The sequence below is a fragment of the Tauraco erythrolophus genome, chromosome 19 (genome assembly GCF_009769465.1).
Source record: "Tauraco erythrolophus isolate bTauEry1 chromosome 19, bTauEry1.pri, whole genome shotgun sequence".
In the NCBI taxonomy this organism is placed as follows: domain Eukaryota; kingdom Metazoa; phylum Chordata; class Aves; order Musophagiformes; family Musophagidae; genus Tauraco; species Tauraco erythrolophus.
In genome coordinates, this window is record NC_141483.1 from 3972680 (window position 1) to 3990362 (window position 17683).

Consider the following 17683-nt stretch of genomic DNA (forward strand, 5'->3'; position numbering starts at 1 on the left):
GTCTATAAAAGCCGGAACGTGGCGCTTTGCTCCCTCCTGCTTCATCCCCCTGCGGCGTGGGCAGCCCCAGGTGCCGGGGGCCGAGGCAGAACAGGGCTCCTCTGCCCACAGCTGCTTCTACCCCAGTGCAAGAACACAGAAGAGGGGGAAAAAATAAAGTCAGGGAAAAAAATAAAGCCAGAGGAAAAAAAAGAAAATCAACGGGAGGTGATTGCATGGAGTCAAACTGCTCGTCCCATCGGCGTAGCCCAGGCAGGTTGGGTTCAACAGCTTTGGGTTCGTGGTCAGCTCTGCATTTCTCGGGCAGCATCTTCCCCATCCCCAGCAGGCTCGGGACAAGGGGCTCAAGGTGGGAAACAAGTTTTGAGGTCTGAGCTCAAACTGAAATGGTGGGGGTTGTACCTCATCCCTCTCCCACCTCATCCAGGTCTTGGCTCCCCTGGGGAGATGGGCTTTTGTAGCTGGGATGGCCAAGGAAGGGTGAGGGGTGCTGAGTCCAGTGGGTTTTTAGAGCTTGAGCAGTTTGGGGAAGAGATGAAACCTCCTTCTACCCTTGGTTTGGCACATGGGGCCAAACAGTGGAGGGGCAACCGGGGCCCCACTGGGCTGGCACTAGGATATGGAGAGAGCCAGGAACAGGAACATCCTGGTTCCAGCGTGGGATGTGTCCTGTGCACCCTGGGTGTCACCCATTCCACCCTCCTGAGCTGGAGCCAGTAGCCTGATGTCTTCCAGCTCTGCAGCCCAACCCTGTGTTGAGCGTCTCTGAACCCCCCCTCCAGCCAGACCCTGAGCCACAGGCTGTGATCCAACCCAGCTGCCTCCACCTCGTTAGCTAGTAATTAACCCAACAGGTGATGGTGCTATTCATGTGAGTGGAGGCTGCTAATCGCCAGCCGGGGCAGGTGAGGCAGAGGAGGGCAGCTCTGCATTTCACCCTCCCCATCTTGGGTCCATCCTTGGGGTGCTGCAACCCTCTGCCTACAGTCGGGGCCGCCCATGCCCACCACAGCCCAGCGAGGGGTTTCCTCCAGTTGGTTCCAGGCTGGCACAGCCAGGCCCTGCCTCTCCCACCAGCACACGTGCGGCCGTGGGCTCCGTCCCCGTCCGTCCCACTCCGCCAGCTGCGTTTGACCTTCCGGCAGCGGCGCTTGGAGAGCAGCGGTGGCTGCGCAGCTTTGCCGCATGGTCCCCGGGGGCCGGCTCACCGCCACGGCCACTGCGGCTCCGAGGGGAAAAATGATATTTTCATCTCTCTCCATCCCTCTTCCCGCTCTGGAGCTTTTTTTAGAATCCTAGGGAAGAAAAGGCCGTGGTCTGGCTTCCCTGCCTCCCCTCCGCTCCTGCCCTTTCATTCCCCTCCTTCCGGCAGCTGCGAATGGCTTTGCCTGCGAACGCTCACACTTCTCCAGCCCTGCGCCTTTGCATCTTGCACTGCCTGAATATCAGGGCCGAGTGGCACATCCAGCATCCCAAAACTCTCGAGCCGGGCACTGATGGATGGCTCTTGCTGGCAACGGACGCACCCAGGCACCTGCGGCCGCGGCACTATTCAAGGAAGGCTGCAGCGCCGCTCCCCAGCCTCTCCCTTAGTCATTGCCTGGTGAGACACGAAGCAGGGGGATGGAAAGAATGGACAGGGTGGGCACAGCCACCATCCTGTGCCCCAGGGGCCAGCATGGCCTTGCAGCCGCCCCAGGGCTGTGGGTGCTTCTGGGATTCCCGGGTGAAAATGGCTCTTCCACGGACAGAGAAAGGAAGGACCAAAAAAAGACACCTTTGGCAAATGCCTCGTCCTTGGATGTACTTGGCCGTGGGGATGGGCAGAGGGGGCGCCCTGGGTGCTGGGCTCTGCGCGGGCTGTGGGGGTGGCCAGGAGCCTTTCAGTGAGGGGAAAAGAGCCATAAACCAGATGTTTCCCACCAGAAAGATGCTGAACGCCCTCTTGCAACACTCGGACTCTGCAGAATGCTTTGGCTCAGCCGCCTGCCACCCTCCGAGGGCTTTCCCCAGCTCAGCATGCCATGCTGCACATTGGCTCACGGCCATTGCTGTTCCTCCACCCTGCAGCTTGCTCCACATCACCTTTCTTGGGAAAACCAGCTGCAATCCAGCCCCACCAAGCAGCTCCTGGCCTCTCTGCCTGGGCAACCCCGTGGCTGGACCTGTTCAGCATCCATCTGCATCTGCCACAGCATCTGAAGTGCAGCTGTGCATCACCTTGCTGGTTCACATCTCGGTTGCAAATGTAGAATCACAGAATTATAGAATGGTTTGGGTTGGAAGGGACCTTCAAGACCATCCAGTTCCAAGCCCCCTGCCATGGGCAGGGACGCCTTCCACTACACCAGGTTGCTCAAAGCCTCATCCAACCTGGCCTTGAACACTTCCAGGGATGGGGTAGCCACAGCTTCTCTGAGCAACCTGTTCCCTTGTTTCACCACCCTCAGAGAGAAGAATTTCTTCGTTAGATCTAATCGAAATCTCCCCTCTTTCAGTTTAGATCCATTGCCTCTTGTCCTATCACTACACGCCCTTGTCCAAAGCCCCTCTCCAGCTTCCTTGTAGCACCTTTAGGTACTGGAAGGCTGCTAGGTCTCCCCGGAGCCTTCTCTTCTCCAGGCTGAACAACCCCAACTCTCTCAGCCTGTCTCCATAGCAGAGGTGCTCCAACCCTCAGATCATCTTTGTGGCCTCCTCTGGACCCTCTCCAACAGCTCCATGTCCTTCTGATGTTGGGGACCCCAGAGCTGAACGCAGCACTGCAGGAGGGTCTCAGGAGAGCAGAGAAGAGGGGCAGAATCCCTCCCTCGACCTGCTGCCCACGCTGCTTTGGATGCAGCCCGGGACACGGTTGGCTTTCTGGGCTGCCAGCGCACATCGGTGGCTCCTATTAAGCTTCTCATTAACCAACAGCCCCAAGTCCTTTTCCTCAGGGCTGCTCTCAGTCCATTCTCTGCCCAGCCTGTACTTGTGCTTAGAGACCCATGTGCAGGAGCCATTCCTCCTCCTCCTCCCTGGGATGAAGCAGGAAGACATTGCAGTGTTGCAATGTGCAGTGGAGACCCCCACTCCTGCCAGGCAGTGCCAGCTTAGCGGAAGGAATAATTGGTAGCTGCCTCTGAAGTGCCCTGAATAGAGGGCACTTGCAGCCTTTGTTTATTGACCCTTGAGTGATAATGAATACTTCCAAAGATAATTATTGATTTTCTCCGTTTGCAGTAAACCTGTTTGGCTGGAGGCTGGGTGGAGCTCACCGTGCCAATGCCACGTGGAGGTGGGTACAGGGCGGTTTGGGCAGAACCAGGCTCTGGCTCTTCCCACTGGGCACAAGCCAAATTATAAAAAAAAAAAAATAAAAAAATCAACATTTATAAAAAATATTTGCGCAGCTCCAGGACAAACCCAGCTTTCTTCTCTCTAGAAGGGGGAAGAGATTAAAATTTAATCCTAGTTAAACACATTTTCTCCTTTCCCTCCCCTTGGGTACCTCTTGGGCACCCACAGCTTCGCTCTGCCGACCGCTGCATCCCCCGGCCCCACAGCTCCATCCTCTTTGACAGTGGCTGGATGCCCACAGCGGGTGCTTGCCTCGAGCACGGACCACTCTCTTTTCTCAGTGGGCAGGAGGGGAAGGGGAGATTGGGAGAAGATAACGCAGGAGAAGGCAGGGCTAGAGATACTGAGCATCCCCACCTGCTGCTGATCCCAGCAGGTCCCTCTCGGGTTCCCCAGGGGGTTTTGGGCACTGAGGGGGCTTTGTGGGATGAAGGAGTGCCGGGTGTTCGATTTGTAGTGCAGGCAGTACAGGGCTGCGGAGCTGGGCACAGCAGGCAGTGCTGGGGGTCAATGGTCTCAGGGTGGGCAGCATCTCTGGGGATGCTGTTTCTATCACATGGCCAGGACCACCCGGGAGCTCAGGGCAGGGAGGGCGGTGGGGGCTGCCTGTGCCCCGTGGCACCGTTCCCATGGCACGAGCACCAGCCTGAGTTCGGGGAGGAACCAGCAATGCCATGGGCTAATGGATATCCTAGAAATGTAAAGTATCATTTCTGCTTACGATACAGTGCTTTTTCTGGGTACCTTGTAATGCTTTTTCAGGCTGTTTATTTATGAGGCAATTTATTACAGCGTAGTTATTCTATAGCAGGGGAGTCTATTCCTAGGAGCTTCCGTTAACGGAGCCAATCGCTTAATTGGCTCACTGATGTCTCCACAAGGTACACCAGGAGAGAGGGATCTTCTTGTAATGATCGCAGCCGTCCTCCTGCCCACATGCCACCCGCACCGCTCATTTAACAGTGCAAACATCTCTGATTCCTCGTATTTGATCCTTAATTTTAGGGCGTTTAGAGCTGTCCCAGGATCGCTGGTGGAGGGGGGTGAGATGCTCTGGGGTGCATCGAGGCCTCAGGCCCTCATCCTGCAGAGGGCAGGGGAATGTGGGGGCTGATGCCTTGCGGGGTGTTTAGTTGACAGCTGCAGGCGGAGGGAGGGCTGGGGCTGAGCCAGTGGTGGGGCTGGCCGTGCCGGCACGGCTCCGGCTGACCACCCCCCTCCCCGTATCTGGGTCATTCGCCAACAGGATGGAGTGAGAGTGGGGCATGTATGTACTCACACCTCATCTCTCTTCCATGAGTTTAACGTGTTCCAAAGGAAAACAGGCTCCTAACGGATAGACTGTGTGTTGTGGGATGGCTGGAAGGGCCGGAGGAAAGCCAAGTTCGGATTTGCTCAGGCGGTGAGCGCCTGTCCCTGCCCTTCCATAGGAGAAGGGCAATGGGGTGGTGGTGGCACCCACTCTGGCTGGCAGGCAGCTGTCCCAGGGCCAGTGGGTGTCTGCCACGTCTGCCGCAGGTTCTGCCCGTGCCCTCCCCCAGCATGGCTGCTCTCCACTGCTCCAGCCCTTTCCCCTGCTCCTCCAGCTCTGCCCCGCTGTTTGCCGGCCGCAGAGGGTCCCGGCTCTGACATCTGCCCATGGCATGTGCAAGTTGCCCTGGGCTACAGCGGAGCCACAGCCGCCCTTCCCCAGCCCTGGCGCGGTGCCCATCTCCTCTGGGTGGTTTCCCAGGGGGAGCAGCCTCCCAGCAAAGAAGAAGATCTCTCCGCCGTGCGAAAATGTCGTCATTCCCTATGGGGCTTTTCAGGCGATGTCTGGCAGAGCTGACCGCCTTTCTCTAAAGCTCTGCTGGACCCGTGCCCACTCCCGCTGCCGCTGCTTCCCGAGCATCCGTCTCCAGCCGTTCAGGGCCTGGCAGCACAAAGCCCGCCGCGGCCAGCCGACACGTGCCACCGAGGCTCTCGCTTTGCTGCTCTCGGCGTGCAGACGCAGCCTGGGGACCAGCGGGGCAGAGCTCTGGCACCAGGAGCAGAAAGCCAAAAGGGGCAGGGAAGGAGGAGTCCAACAGACGAGGCCGTCAGGATGAGCCTTCTGCTAATTTTGTGTTTATTGCAAGAAAGCGATCAAGTTTCTCCGCTATTTTTGTTCTTTCTCGGCTCCCACCACCTATTGTTCCAGGCTCCATTATCCCCCTGTCACTTACATAAACGCGTCGTGCGGGTTTCCAAGGCACAATGGAGAGAATCTCATTCATCCAAGGTCACCAGCTTTTACTTGCGCTTCAAAGCATCTGGTAGAAGCAGCATTTTCTCCCGAAGATGTTTTTATTGTACTCGGTGCAGGGGCCAAGGGAACTCACACCGCTGCACTTGTGCTGCCCCAGCCCTTCCCTCCCCCTCTCCACGTGTCTGGCCCCAGCGGGTCAAATCCTGCCCTGCAAGGTGAGGTCTTGTTCTCTGAGCAGGTTAGGACCCCATCGCTGGGGCCAAGAAGCAACATGCCCCATCGCAGCACCTGTTAAATGGGAAAGGATGGAGATGGGGAAAGGATGGGGATGGGGATGGGGATGGGGATGGGGATGGGGAAAAAAAAGAGATTTTCTTCCGAAACCTCCTCCCCATACGGGTCCCAGTATGCACCAGTTACAGAGCGGCTTCCATGGCCTCCTGCTGCTTTCTCCCTTGGCTATCTGGGCTTTCCCTCTTTCTTCATCTGTGTCTGGTACAGTCAGGAGTGCACAAACACAAAGGCTACTGGTAGCCCGCGTCAGGAGACATGGGCTGAGGCTCTGCCCCAGGGGGCTTGTGCCCTGCAAAGGGCAAGGAGTGGGGGTGCCCACGATCCCGCAGCGAGCTGGTCACAGTTCCCTGGCAGGGGAAGGTGCCAAAGGGGCCAGAGCAAGGAGTCATAGCCCCCGGGCAGCCGCCTCCAGCCCCGGGCCGAGCCGAGCCGAGCCGAGCCGGGCCGAGCAGAGCCGGGCCGAGCCGAGCCGAGCCGAGCCGAGCCGAGCCGGGCCGAGCCGAGCCGGGCCGAGCTCCCCGCGGCTCCGGGCGCAGCTGCGGCGGGAGGCGGCGCCGGGGAGGGGACGGCGGCCGGGCCCGGCCCCTCTCCCCGCCTCGCCGGCACAAAACGGGAGGCGGGGGCGGCTCGGGCCTCACAGCTCCCCGCCAGCCGGGGCAGCGCCGGGCCGGGCTCCTGGGGCCGAAGCGAGCCGGGCCGGGCCGGGCCGGGCCGTGCGGGGCCGCGCGGGGATGTAGCGCTCAGCACCGCTCAGCACCGCGGAGAGCGGCGGCGCGGGGGGGCCATGGCCGGCGTGCAGCAGGGCGAGAAGCAGCTCTTCGAGAAGTTCTGGCGAGGCACCTTCAAAGCCGTGGCCACGCCGAGACCCGAGAGCATCATCGTGGCCAGCATCACGGCCCGCAAGCCGCTGCCCAGGTAAGGGCTGCCAGGGCACGGGGCGGGGGGGCTCAGGGGCAACCCCCATCCCGCCTCCGGCTGGGCGCTGCACAACCCCAGTGTCCTCCTCACCCCATTTAGTATCCCCCACCATCAGGAGGGTCTGGAGTGTCTCTTCCTCCCACCCCAAGTTAGGGACTGGAGGGTCTGGGGGTCCCCCCCATGCCTGAGGCAGGGGGATGTTGGCTGGCTGGGCCCCCTCACCAGGTGGGTGCTGTGCTCCGGAGGAGAGCAGGCTCAGGAGACTTTGTCTCAGTGGTGCTGAGAACCTGGGAGCTGACTGCCTCCCGAGGGGTCCAGGATGGGGGCCTGGAAAGCCCTAGTTGGGTTGTGGAGGGGGGCAGTGGTGGGGGTCATCACCCAGAAAGTGTGGTCACCTCCATCCCTGCCTTGCTGACTCCAGAGTGTGTGTCCTGCTGGTTGTCTTGTCTCTTGCATGGCTCCTTCACCAGGGACCCTTGGCAAGGTGATGTCCAGGGAGGGGAACAGCCCCCCCTCAGCTGGACCCTGCCTTGGCGCAGTCGGATGGCTGGTGCACTCCAGGGAGGTGCAGCCCAGAGGCTGTGGCCACCCGAGGTGCCTGCACACAGCCATGGGCCAGGGCAGCTGCGGGTCTGGTGTCCCCCAGGTCTCAAAGCCAAGCGGTCTCAGTTTTGCATGTCAGGTGCCAGTCTGCCCTGTCCCTCCTGCTCCGGGGAGGCCGGTGCCCACATCTTTGCCAGAGGCAGGGCAGGTGTCAAAACCTGTGCAAGGAGGTGAAGGGGCTGCTCATACCCACCGAGCTGCTCAGCTGGGCTGTTGCATGGGCAAGGGTCTGTGTGGCTTCCTCACAACAATGTACTCTCTGATTTAGACTGGTTTTATTTTGCTGACTGTTTCAATATTGGTAAAAAATACCTTCTTTGCACTGTTTTTGTAAGGAAAGGAGATTTTTTGCTGGTTCTCCTCTCTCTGCTCTGTGTTTCCACCGCTGGCTGCTCCCCACCCGCCGTGAGGAAGAGCCCAAAGTTTCATGAAGGCGATGGGTTGGTAAAGCGGTCTGGAGCAGGCTGGGTGTTGGGGGCTCAGCTTGTACTAAACAGAGGGGAGCTCGTGGGGAGCGAGCCCTTTCAGCTGCATCCCATGCCGGCAGAGGCTGTGAGCCACAGCAGCGAGGGGGACGGGGGTCCCGCTGCTCGTGCAATGGGGCAGAGGGTCACTTCTGCCCCCATGGCCCAGCTGCCGGAGCGTGAATTTTTTTGACCTCTCCTATTACCATCAATCAGGGTAAGAAATTGGGAAAGGCTCGGCTGAGTTTTCCTAAAGGAGAAGAGCCAATCTCGTTTCCATGGGCAGTGTTTGCAGGGCTTCAGCTTTCGTGGGGGACAGGGACCACCGTGTTGTTCTCCTCCCCTGCATCGGGCTGTGGTGGGCACCCGGAGGGGCCGTCAGCGAGCTGGGTGCTGGCTGACACACACATGCTCTCTCCTGCCTGGATGTGCCCGAGCGAGCCGCGCTGCTTAAAGGTCTCGCAGTTGGAGATGGAATACAGCAACAAATGAGGGCACTGGGCAAACACAGCAAGCCCAGGTGCCAGGAACGATGCCTGGCTCTACATGGCAATTTGGATTGCCGTGGATATCCTGGTTGGGCTGAGGACCACGGCTGGGAGCGTTTGCAGCCCTGTTATAAAGTTAGCGAACACGCGTACCTCCCCGTTTCGCTGGCAACACCAGCGCCAGCGGCAGGGGAACCGTCTGCGCAGGGGTCGGGGGCTCTGAGTACGTGGCAAAACGGACCCACCAGCTCGGCTCTGCCGCGTTTCGCACCTTGGCACCAGCAGATCCTGCGCGATGGGGTGCCCGAGCCGGGGTGTGCTCCACGCAGCTGGCTGTGATGCCGCTGGGTCCCCGTGTTGGTGCAGCCTGGCTCCTTTTGTCTCCTCACACCGTGTGCCGCCGGCTCAGGGATGCTCCCCAGGGTGCAGCCATCTGCACCACCGCCCTCGCTACCGGTGTCGAGCAGTGGCAGCCGCGGCGGGGCTCTCCCTGGGGTCTCTGGGGTCCTCGCTGCACTCGCCCCTGTCCCTGCGCTGCAGAGGGGCTGTGCTGCTGGGGGGGCTGAGCTGAAGGCTGGGGGAGCAGAGGCTGCGGTCCCTGCCCCTCGTAGCAGCGGCCAGCTCGGCTCGCATCGCGTGGGGCTCTGCTGGGAGCCCCACGCTGCTGTTTTGGCAGGACTGTGCCGATGAGATGCCAGATCTGGCATCCTCAGGGACCTCGCAGCGGGTCCCTGCTGGGGTACACAGCAATGTCCCCAGCACCCCGAGCCCACACTGGGTTTGTAGCCCAGCAAGAGCCAGAGCCAAACTCCCGCTCCCCATCCGCCAGGAGAAGGGTGCCAAGGCTTTCAGCAGCTCCTCGCGCAGCCGTTTCTGTGCCCGGCTTCGCTCTGGGTTTGTTTTTCCTGAAGGTTTCACTGCGCCGCTGCTTGGATCCGTCTCTCTTCCCTGATGATGCTCCCGGCTAATTTAAGAGCAAATGACTGCGGTGCCAGCGAGCAGAGCGCACCAGCGAGGAGACGGGGAGGCCAGTTAGCCAAATGAAAAATTAAGATGACCATCTGGATCTCTGTTTTCTCCCACACTTGGCAGGTGGATCCCTGTCCTGGATCTGGCCCTGCATGGTGCAGGCAATCCCGTGGTTTCCAGGCTGGTGCTGCCCGTCTGCCCATCAGCTTTGCTGGCTGAGCCTGTGCCCTCGTGGGGTGCCAAGGGGCTCGGCTGTGGCATGGGCGTTCTGCCCGGAGTGCCCACAGTGGGCATAGCCCAAATCCTTCCCCACAGAGTGCCCTGGGCACAGCTGAGGGCTCACGCCTGCAGCCTTGTGGGGCAGCGGTGGGATTCCTGGGGCAGAAGGTGATTTTTTTTTTTTTTTTTTTTTTTTTCGCTCGTCCAGCTGGCTCTTCCCTGTGTCCCATCCCTTGCCACCACCTTGTTGCTGGTCCCAGAGATAAAGCCTCTTCCATGTAAATTCCCTAGGAGGTTCGGAGGGCTAAAGCTCTGCTAAACCCATGGTTCATCCTGGAACAAAAGAATACATTAATCCCTTCCCTCCTGGTCCTGCCGGGGCTGGGGGGGCTGCTCACTCCAGTCCCCCGAACGCAGCTCCATGCCTGGAGCGGGGCTCTGCCAAAGTAAATGGATTATTGACCAGTTTGCAGCGTGAAAGTTAAAACCGAGGTGATGGGGAAAGGGGCTTTTCCAATTAACCTTTCCCGATGCAGGGCCCGCTGTGCAGCCCAGGGCTGCGCTCTCATGGCTGGGGACGAGGGACCCGGGGGTGCGGGGATGCTGGGCAGGACTGGGGCTGCCCCATGCTTGCTGTTGCTGGGGGGCTGCTCCAGCACATGCGAAATTCTGGGGTGGTTTGAAGGGCTTGTGTGCCTGGAGGGATGGGGTCAGGGACAGGGACCCCCAACCCTGCCCGAAGCCCCTCCACTGAGCCAGGGGGCCCTCGCTCTGTCTCCCTGGTCCGTAAGGATGCTGCCATCCCCACCTGACAGCAGCTGTGAGGGGCTTCAGCTCTTGTCAACTGAAAATCCCTTTAAACCTCCTGTGCTAAAGGTGCCACCGGTCTCAGCCAAACCTCTGGGGATGGGTATCGTGGCCGTGCCACAGCCTCAGCCCTGCGACCAGGACCCTGTTGCTTCCCTCTTGGCAGGGCTTTTGCCATGACCTCAGCCACGGTGGGGCAACTGGAAGCCCCTTCGCACTCAACCGCCTGACTTATCCCAGCGCTTCTGAGTGTTTCATACACACCCACGTGCCAGGGAGCCTGGGATGCCAGGCACAGCCAGACCAGGAGACGCTCCAGAGTCTCTCTGGGATCCAGAGCTGGTGGCATTCCAGGGGCTTGCAGGATGCTTTTGGGGTGTTTGGGTTCCCCGTTCCCATACTGCCAGCCATGGCAGTGTGGCACAGGCTGCTCCATCCCAGCACCCCCAAATTCTGCTGAAATCCACTTCTACATGGAAAGCAAGGGCACTGCTGGGGCTGGGGACCATGGGTGCCAGTATCAGCTCCCGGGGCTGTCAGTGATGTCGGGTGAGCACCAGGAGAAAGGAGGCTCCTGCATCCCTCCCTGCCAGATGGTCTAAGTGGGTCACATCAGGGCAGTGCAGGGGATTTGTGCTTTAACCCTTAATCCCCCGGGACGCACTGTGTGTGGAGGGGGAGGGGGGGCTGTGTGGTTGAAGTGGGATTAACTGCAGTTTCGCTGCCTGATTTGCCATCACGGGTGATCTTGGTGATGGCTCTGGATGCTGCTGCTGCTGCTGCAAAACTTGCTGGGAACAGCCATGGCACTGCAGGGCTGGGGGGGTCACAGTACCCCCAGCCAGGGCAGAACATGCCTGCAGTTCCCTTGTGGCCTTCACAGTGACTTTTGGTCCAGCAGAGAGTCCCCGATGGACTGGGGACCAGTTCCCTCCCCTTTGGCTTCCCGGCCACGTTTCGGTAGCCCTGACCCCTGGATATCCCCAGTGGGCTGGCAGCCCTTGGCCATCAGCATCGGGGTGTGCTGCTGGGGAGGAAGCCCTGGCTGGTGGCCCTGCCGTGCTGCTGGCCCCCCGCTCCCTTAATCCTCCCCCTCCTTGATCAGGCATCTGCTGTGCGGGAAGAGGTGGTGGCAGGGGCGGCCGCGCCAGCCGCCTGGCTGCCATCTGCTCCCTCCCGCTCCCAACGAGCCCAAGCACTAATGAGCCTGTGGCCCCGGCCCAAACGGGGGGAGAGGGGCTTGAAAAGAAAAGCAGAGGGGGAGAAGAAAAGCCCCTTCCTCGGAGGGGCTGTCGATAGGGAGGCTTTTGTCTGCCCTTGCCCTCCAGCTCCAGCTGGACGGCGCTGGGAGCAGGGAGAGCTAATTAAGCAGCTCGGGAGCTGCTGGGATGCCTGCGGGACCCCCTCCCTGCTGCTCACAGAGCCTTCATCCTCCTCCTCCTCCTTCTTCCCCCGGTCCCGTCCATCTGCTTCTTCACTGGGCTGGTGCTGGGCACCGCATCCTTGCTGGTCCCCCTGGTGGGGGACACCTCTGTCCCCAAGAACGGTGGCCCAATGGCATGTCAGAGAGATGGGGATGGAGATTCCTGCCAGCGTTGGGTCAGATGCAGTGAGTGCCAGCCAGCACAGCTGGGCTCAGCACCCATAGGTGCCTTAGCCAGGCATGCTGTGCCCGGTGTGGGAGGGTGTAGAAGCACCTGAGGATTTAGGGAAAGGGCCTTTGGAAGTCCCTTTAGGAACCCCACGCTTTTTTAGAGCCACTGGGGTACCCCCAAAAGTGCTGCCTCTCTCCACTGTGCCCCTGCTGCAGCCATGTGGGGTTTTGTCACCTTCACCTAAAAGCTCCCAGAAGTGGATGTGGGGCTGAGGGTTGTCCCCAGACCAGCACCGCAGGGACTGGAAACCAGAAGGGTGGTGGGAAATGCTCTGGTTTTGAGGACGGGCAATTTCTGACCTGTAAAAGTTCAGTTGAGAGCTCTGTTCAGGACCCGAATCTGGCCCCGTGCCTCCAAATCCCGCACTGGCCAGCAAGAACATGGTACAGCCTGGCCCCATGCTGAGAGGGAAGGTCCAAAGCACCTCCCAGGGAAACACGGAGTGCGGCTCTCCCCGAGTCTGAGGCTTGTGCTGGCCCCATCCCTGGAGGGAGCCCGCGGTGTTCACGCTGAGCAGTGGGAAGCACTGTATCAGATCTCCTCATCCTCCTCTTCAGATGAAGGATGAAATCAGGTGGAAGGAAGCAAAAGGTGGGGGGGAGAAGTGTGCCGGCTGGCCGGGGGATCATTTTGGAGAAATGTTTGATTTTGCCCTTGAACAGAGCTGCAGACACTCTCCTGGCTGCGGGGGAGCCCCCGTGCCTGCAGGTGCCATGGGGGCTTGGCTGCGGGTACCGGGTTGGTGAGCACAGCCCTGGTGGCATCTGGCACCTCGGGGGGGCTGTGCTGGTCGTGGGGGTGCCCTCCTTGCCGGGCTCTGCACCGTCCCAGCACTTGGCTGAGGCTGTTTCATAGAGGTATCGAAGCGTGGAGCAATGGGCCGGGGCAAAATGCGGCAGTTTAGGGTCTCGCAGGATCTCCCAGCACAGAGGATTTCTCCTTCCAGAGGGCTGTGGCTGGAATGAGCCCTTCTCTCCTCAGCCCCATCCCTGTCCCGTTCCCACATCTCCATGTCTGGCGGCTGGACCTTTCCCTACGTACATTTTTCTATAAGATGAACTTATCAAATGCAAACCCCGAGTCTCTGCAATGGAATAATTTCACGCGTGACCACCCTTGCCTTTTCTCTTCTTTTTCTTCCTTTTCCCCCTGCGGCCACTGAAACCTCTTCATCATCGCAAAGCCTGACCCAGACCAGCAAAGCCCACCCGTGTTTCGGCTGCGGGTGGTGCCAGGGCTTTGCCACAGCCCTTGGTCCAGCTCAAGCCCCTGGGAGCTCTTTGCTGTTAGGAGAGCCTGGGTTTGGTGCCCAGATTGGAGCCCTTTGGCATTCCCAGTACTGGGCAGAGAGAAACGCCAAACCTCGGGAGTCAATTTGCTTGCACAGCCTGGCTTGCTGTGGTTTTTTTATGGGTGCTTGCAAACATACAGAGGTCATGGGTGCCTGAAAGCCAGCAGGAGCAGTGGATCCTAGCAGCACAGCATCCATAACAGGGCTTTGGCACAGCGTGGATTCAGCACATGCTGAGGGATGTGCAGGCTGGACCACCATGGCCCCGCACAGTGGCCACGTCTTGGTGCCACCATCGCCCGGCAAAGGCCACACAGCCCTCCGTGGGAACGCCGGGTGCTGCAAAACTGGCTTCTGCATCAGCCACTCGAGCCGAAAGCGCTGACAAACCCTGGGAGTTTAAAAATAGCAGTTTTTTTCGCACGCGGCGGGAGCGCTTTCCCTGCCAGTGCAGCGGGGACTGCGGGAAGGGCTTAAAAAAGAACTAAAAGTGGGGAAAAAAACGCTATGAAAAACTCTCTCGGTGTTTCAGGCTGGCTGAGCTGGGTGTCCCAGCCCGTGGCCGAGGCAGGAGGCAGCGAGGTTGGGGCTAAATGATATCGTGAGGACCCGTCTCGTTCATGTCTGGTCATTAATGAAAGAAGAAACAGCTGCTGCCGCCCACCCCCGGCCGGGGCTTTGCGAGGGGCAGAGGTGGGATGGGGGGCACTGGTGGGCCACCTCCTCATTCGCCCCCGAGCAGGTGCCTGGGTGGGCAGAGGGGTCGGGGCAGCGCGGGCAGGGTCCTGCTGCCTGCGGGGCTGCTCCGCTCTCTCCCCCCGGCTCCTGCATCCCCCCCACCGGCTGCGGTGGGCTGATACGGGCTGCAAAGACCTTCATGCTGTTGGATCCAGGGGCCGGTGCCCATCTTACATGCAGGTGTCCGAAAATGCTCGGAGACCCATGGGCTGCCACGAGAAACTGGGTTTTCTCTGCTGCTAATGCCAAATTCCAGCAGCGCATCATCCCGGTGGAACCCGACAGCAACGGGCTGGTTGTATGGAATTCACCTCTGTGCCCGCGCGCGCTTGGGAGCGTGAGTGTCGGGGTACGGCTGGAGGAGAGCGGGGTAGGAGGCTGTGATTTTAGCTACGTTACTGTCGGAATGAGGAATTAGCTATTGCCCAGCGAGAGAAATATTTTTGCATTAAGAGAGATTTTACAGTTAACGGCCACCTGCTGAATTAATCTGCAGGTCAGCTGGAGCTGCCGTATAACCAACCGCCCGCCGAAGCAGCACATGTGTAACATCGAGGTATAACAGCGTGTAAATTAATCATAACTTACTCTCTGCTGCTCCATGACCTGCAGCCAGCGGAGCAGCGTGCCCTGGCAGAGCGGGCATGGCCATGGCCGTGGCACACCGTGCACGGGAGGCAGTTAGGGCTTTGGGCTGACTTCCCCCTGAGGCTGGTGGTTTCCATTTTGGGAACTTATTGCCTATAAAGCATTTGTCCTCTTCAAAGCCCTCCCTGCTTTGCTCAGAGCACAGCCAGGTTCGTTACGACGGGGAGAAGCAAGACAAGTGGGTTCAGCACTGCTTCTGCCAAGGGTTTTATGTGTCAAAAACTCCAAGATTGGGAACATATTGGCAAAAAAAAACACCTCAAAGCAACAAAGCAGCCCAGCACCCACGTTTTGCCTGCCCTACCCTGCTGCACAGGACAGGCTTCATGGTTATCCGGCTGCCGCAGCCGCCCGCCCCGGCCCTGCCTTTGTCTGCCCGTCAGCCACGCGTTGGCCGAGTTAATGAAGGACGATGGCGTGGGGCCACTGGAGCAGACAGGCGGGTGGGTAACACGTGCCGAGGAGAGGGAGGTCAAGGGGGGTCTGGGTGGGCATTGCCGGCGAGGAGGAACAAAGACCTGGCTGTGTCCCGTGTCTTCTAACTGAGGATGGACATGGTCTCCTGGTGGCCCCCTCTGGTTCTGTGTCCCCAGACCCTGGCTGCCCCAGCAGGTCCCCATGCAGGGCTGAGCTCTGTAGGACACAGGACGTGTTGGCTGCATCTGCCCAAGGAGCCTGGAGCATCCCCGGGTGCAGGGACTCAGTTGCCCGTTCTGTCCGATGTCCGGAGAGGTCCTTAGCACCAGCTCTGAACCGAGCCTTGTGCTCTCCCAAACGTTTCCCACGTGTGGCTTAGGAGCCAGCACAGCTGAAGAGTGTCCTTCAGATGTTTTGAAGGGTTTTTTGGATGTTTTGGAGAGTCCAGGCTGGCAGATGCAGCCTTTTTGTGTTCCAGGCACGTCTCAGCCCTCGGGTGCATGGGGGCCATGCCATGTGGCCGTGTCCCCGTCCCTGCCCTCCCTGTGGCCGTGGAGCATCTCAGTACCCGCCGGCACAGTGCTAAAGGTACAACACTGACAAACCAATGGCAGGTTTGGCTCTCGCTATTTATGACCTCGTGGCAGTAGTTACTACCCCGTTGCCCTCAGGGGTCTCCAGCAGCGTCATTTCCACCCACAGCCCCGTTTTCCCCATCCCCATCCCTCTGAGCAGGTTCGGATGCTCAAGGGCAGGCGCCCAGCGTGGGAACTGCTGCCACGGGGACGCGTGGGTTAATTTTGCAGTGGAGGCTCGTGGGCCAAAGAGCTGGCTGCTGGCTCTGCCCGCCGCTAGTGCCACCAAAGGCACGTTCATCCTGATTAATGGAAAGTGAAAAGCAGGATCCCGAGGACCCACGGCTCCCCTGCTCCCTCCCTGCCGCGGGCTGCTGTTGCCAACCCTCGCCCCACGCTGCGCTGGGTTTGTCCTGCATGGAGCAGAGGACAGCAGGTCTCACCTTGCCTTTCCATGGCAGAAAAGCGGGCAGTGACGGCCGTGGCCGCTGCCGGCAGAGCTGGTGCTGGGACACGGCCACCACCCCGCTCCCCCTGCTCGCCCTCCCCACCGCATCGGCATTGATTAACCTGAGCTCCCTTTAACGTGCCGTGATTTCTTTCAATTAGGCTCTGAGCGAGGCCTCTGCGGCGTTCGATAGAGCCGGCCCCAGCACGGTGCCTCGACCAGGATGGTCCAGAGGGCGATGCTTGAGGACACTCCCGCATCCCCGCCAAGAGCATCCCTCCGCGTCTTATTTCCCCCATGTCCCATGAGGACAATCCCACTGCTTAAAGGTTGCTCCTTGTCCTTTCTGTGTTTCCCAGCTCTTTCCTGCCTGTGGACTGGTGGCTTTGCTACCCCATCCCACAAGACAGATTTGCCACATCACCGGATTTGCTGGTTCACCTTCCTGATTTAGACAAGCACCAGACCCGCCTGGTCCCCCCTGCTCAGTGCGGGAGCAGCCCCAGCACCAGCCAAAGCTGAACCGAACCTGAGCAACCCCCATCCTCCCACCCCTGGCAAAGCCACCTCGCTTTCCCCTTCCTCCTTGGTGGCTGTCACCTCCTCGGGGATGTGCTTAGCCGAGTCGGGGCTTGGTGTCACATCGTTTCCAGCAAACTAATGGGCAGAGAGCTTGTTTTCGGAGATTGTGTAGAGCAGAAACCCCCGCGCTTCGTCTCCAGCTGCAATTACCGAAGCCAAGTCGATGCGGCTGATGGTAATAGGATGGTAACACTGTCTGAATTTGTGTTTAATGCTGATTCCAAGGGTCTGTAACTTTCATCAGCACCACATGACTTTTTATAGAACAGAAAAATGTGAGAGCAGTTAATGAGCTGTAATTCTGGAGAGCTTCTGCCTTGATTGGGACTAATTATTTTCTTTATAAAAATAATTAACAATCCACACAACCTACCGAGTGAAAGGCATGTGGCGTTAATTAAACCGTGCGGTATTTTCAGCGCACCTTTATCTCCCCTTTCCCAGCACGCTCCGAACAGACAGTCCCATTGTCCTGTGGAAAGCCAAGGTGGGGCCGAGGGCACGGGCAGGGCCAGAAGGGCAGGTCCTGAGTGAGGGGGCTGCATGGAAATCCCACCTCCCCACCCTCCCGACCCTGCCTGTGCCCTAAAAATCCTCATTTGGGCAGGAAAGGCTGTTTTGACTAGAATAGAGTGATGGTTTTCATGCGTGGGCTGTCCCTGGTGGGTATCTCTGTGTTTTGGCCCAAGAGCAGCCAGCAACACCCCGGGGGGTGCAGGGGTCTGCACCGGGCACTGTTGCTTGCCATGGGGCATTGGGATATCCCAGAATTGAGGTGGCCACTTTGCACACGCCAAGTGCTTGATCTCCAGCGCTCTGAGATCCTGGGATGAGTCCCAGGCGAATGTGCCCCGGCACCGACAGCGTGCGGGTCTGTGCGTGCTTAGGCACACGCTTACATAATATATAATTGTTAACAAGACTAATTCCTCTATTTTCCTGGAGGTATTCTGAGAACTAATGAATATATTTGTATAATCTTGATTGTGTTTGTGAATAAT

At 59.4% G+C, this 17683-nt stretch overlaps 1 protein-coding gene across 3 annotated transcripts in view; it reads left to right on the forward strand.

Moving 5' to 3' along the window:
• Positions 1 to 6644: 6644 nt before the first annotated feature.
• SRRM4 (serine/arginine repetitive matrix 4) overlaps positions 6645 to 17683 on the forward strand; it is a 44448-nt gene continuing 33409 nt past the window's right edge. For 2 of the 3 annotated variants that reach the window (XM_086623606.1, XM_086623607.1), the window contains exon 1: positions 6645 to 6775. In XM_086623606.1, coding sequence (XP_086479732.1) covers positions 6645 to 6775 — 131 coding nt within the window. Of the gene's footprint in view, positions 6776 to 7885; positions 7889 to 17683 lie in introns of all 3 variants that reach the window. The other variant, XM_086623605.1, reaches the window with a different exon arrangement.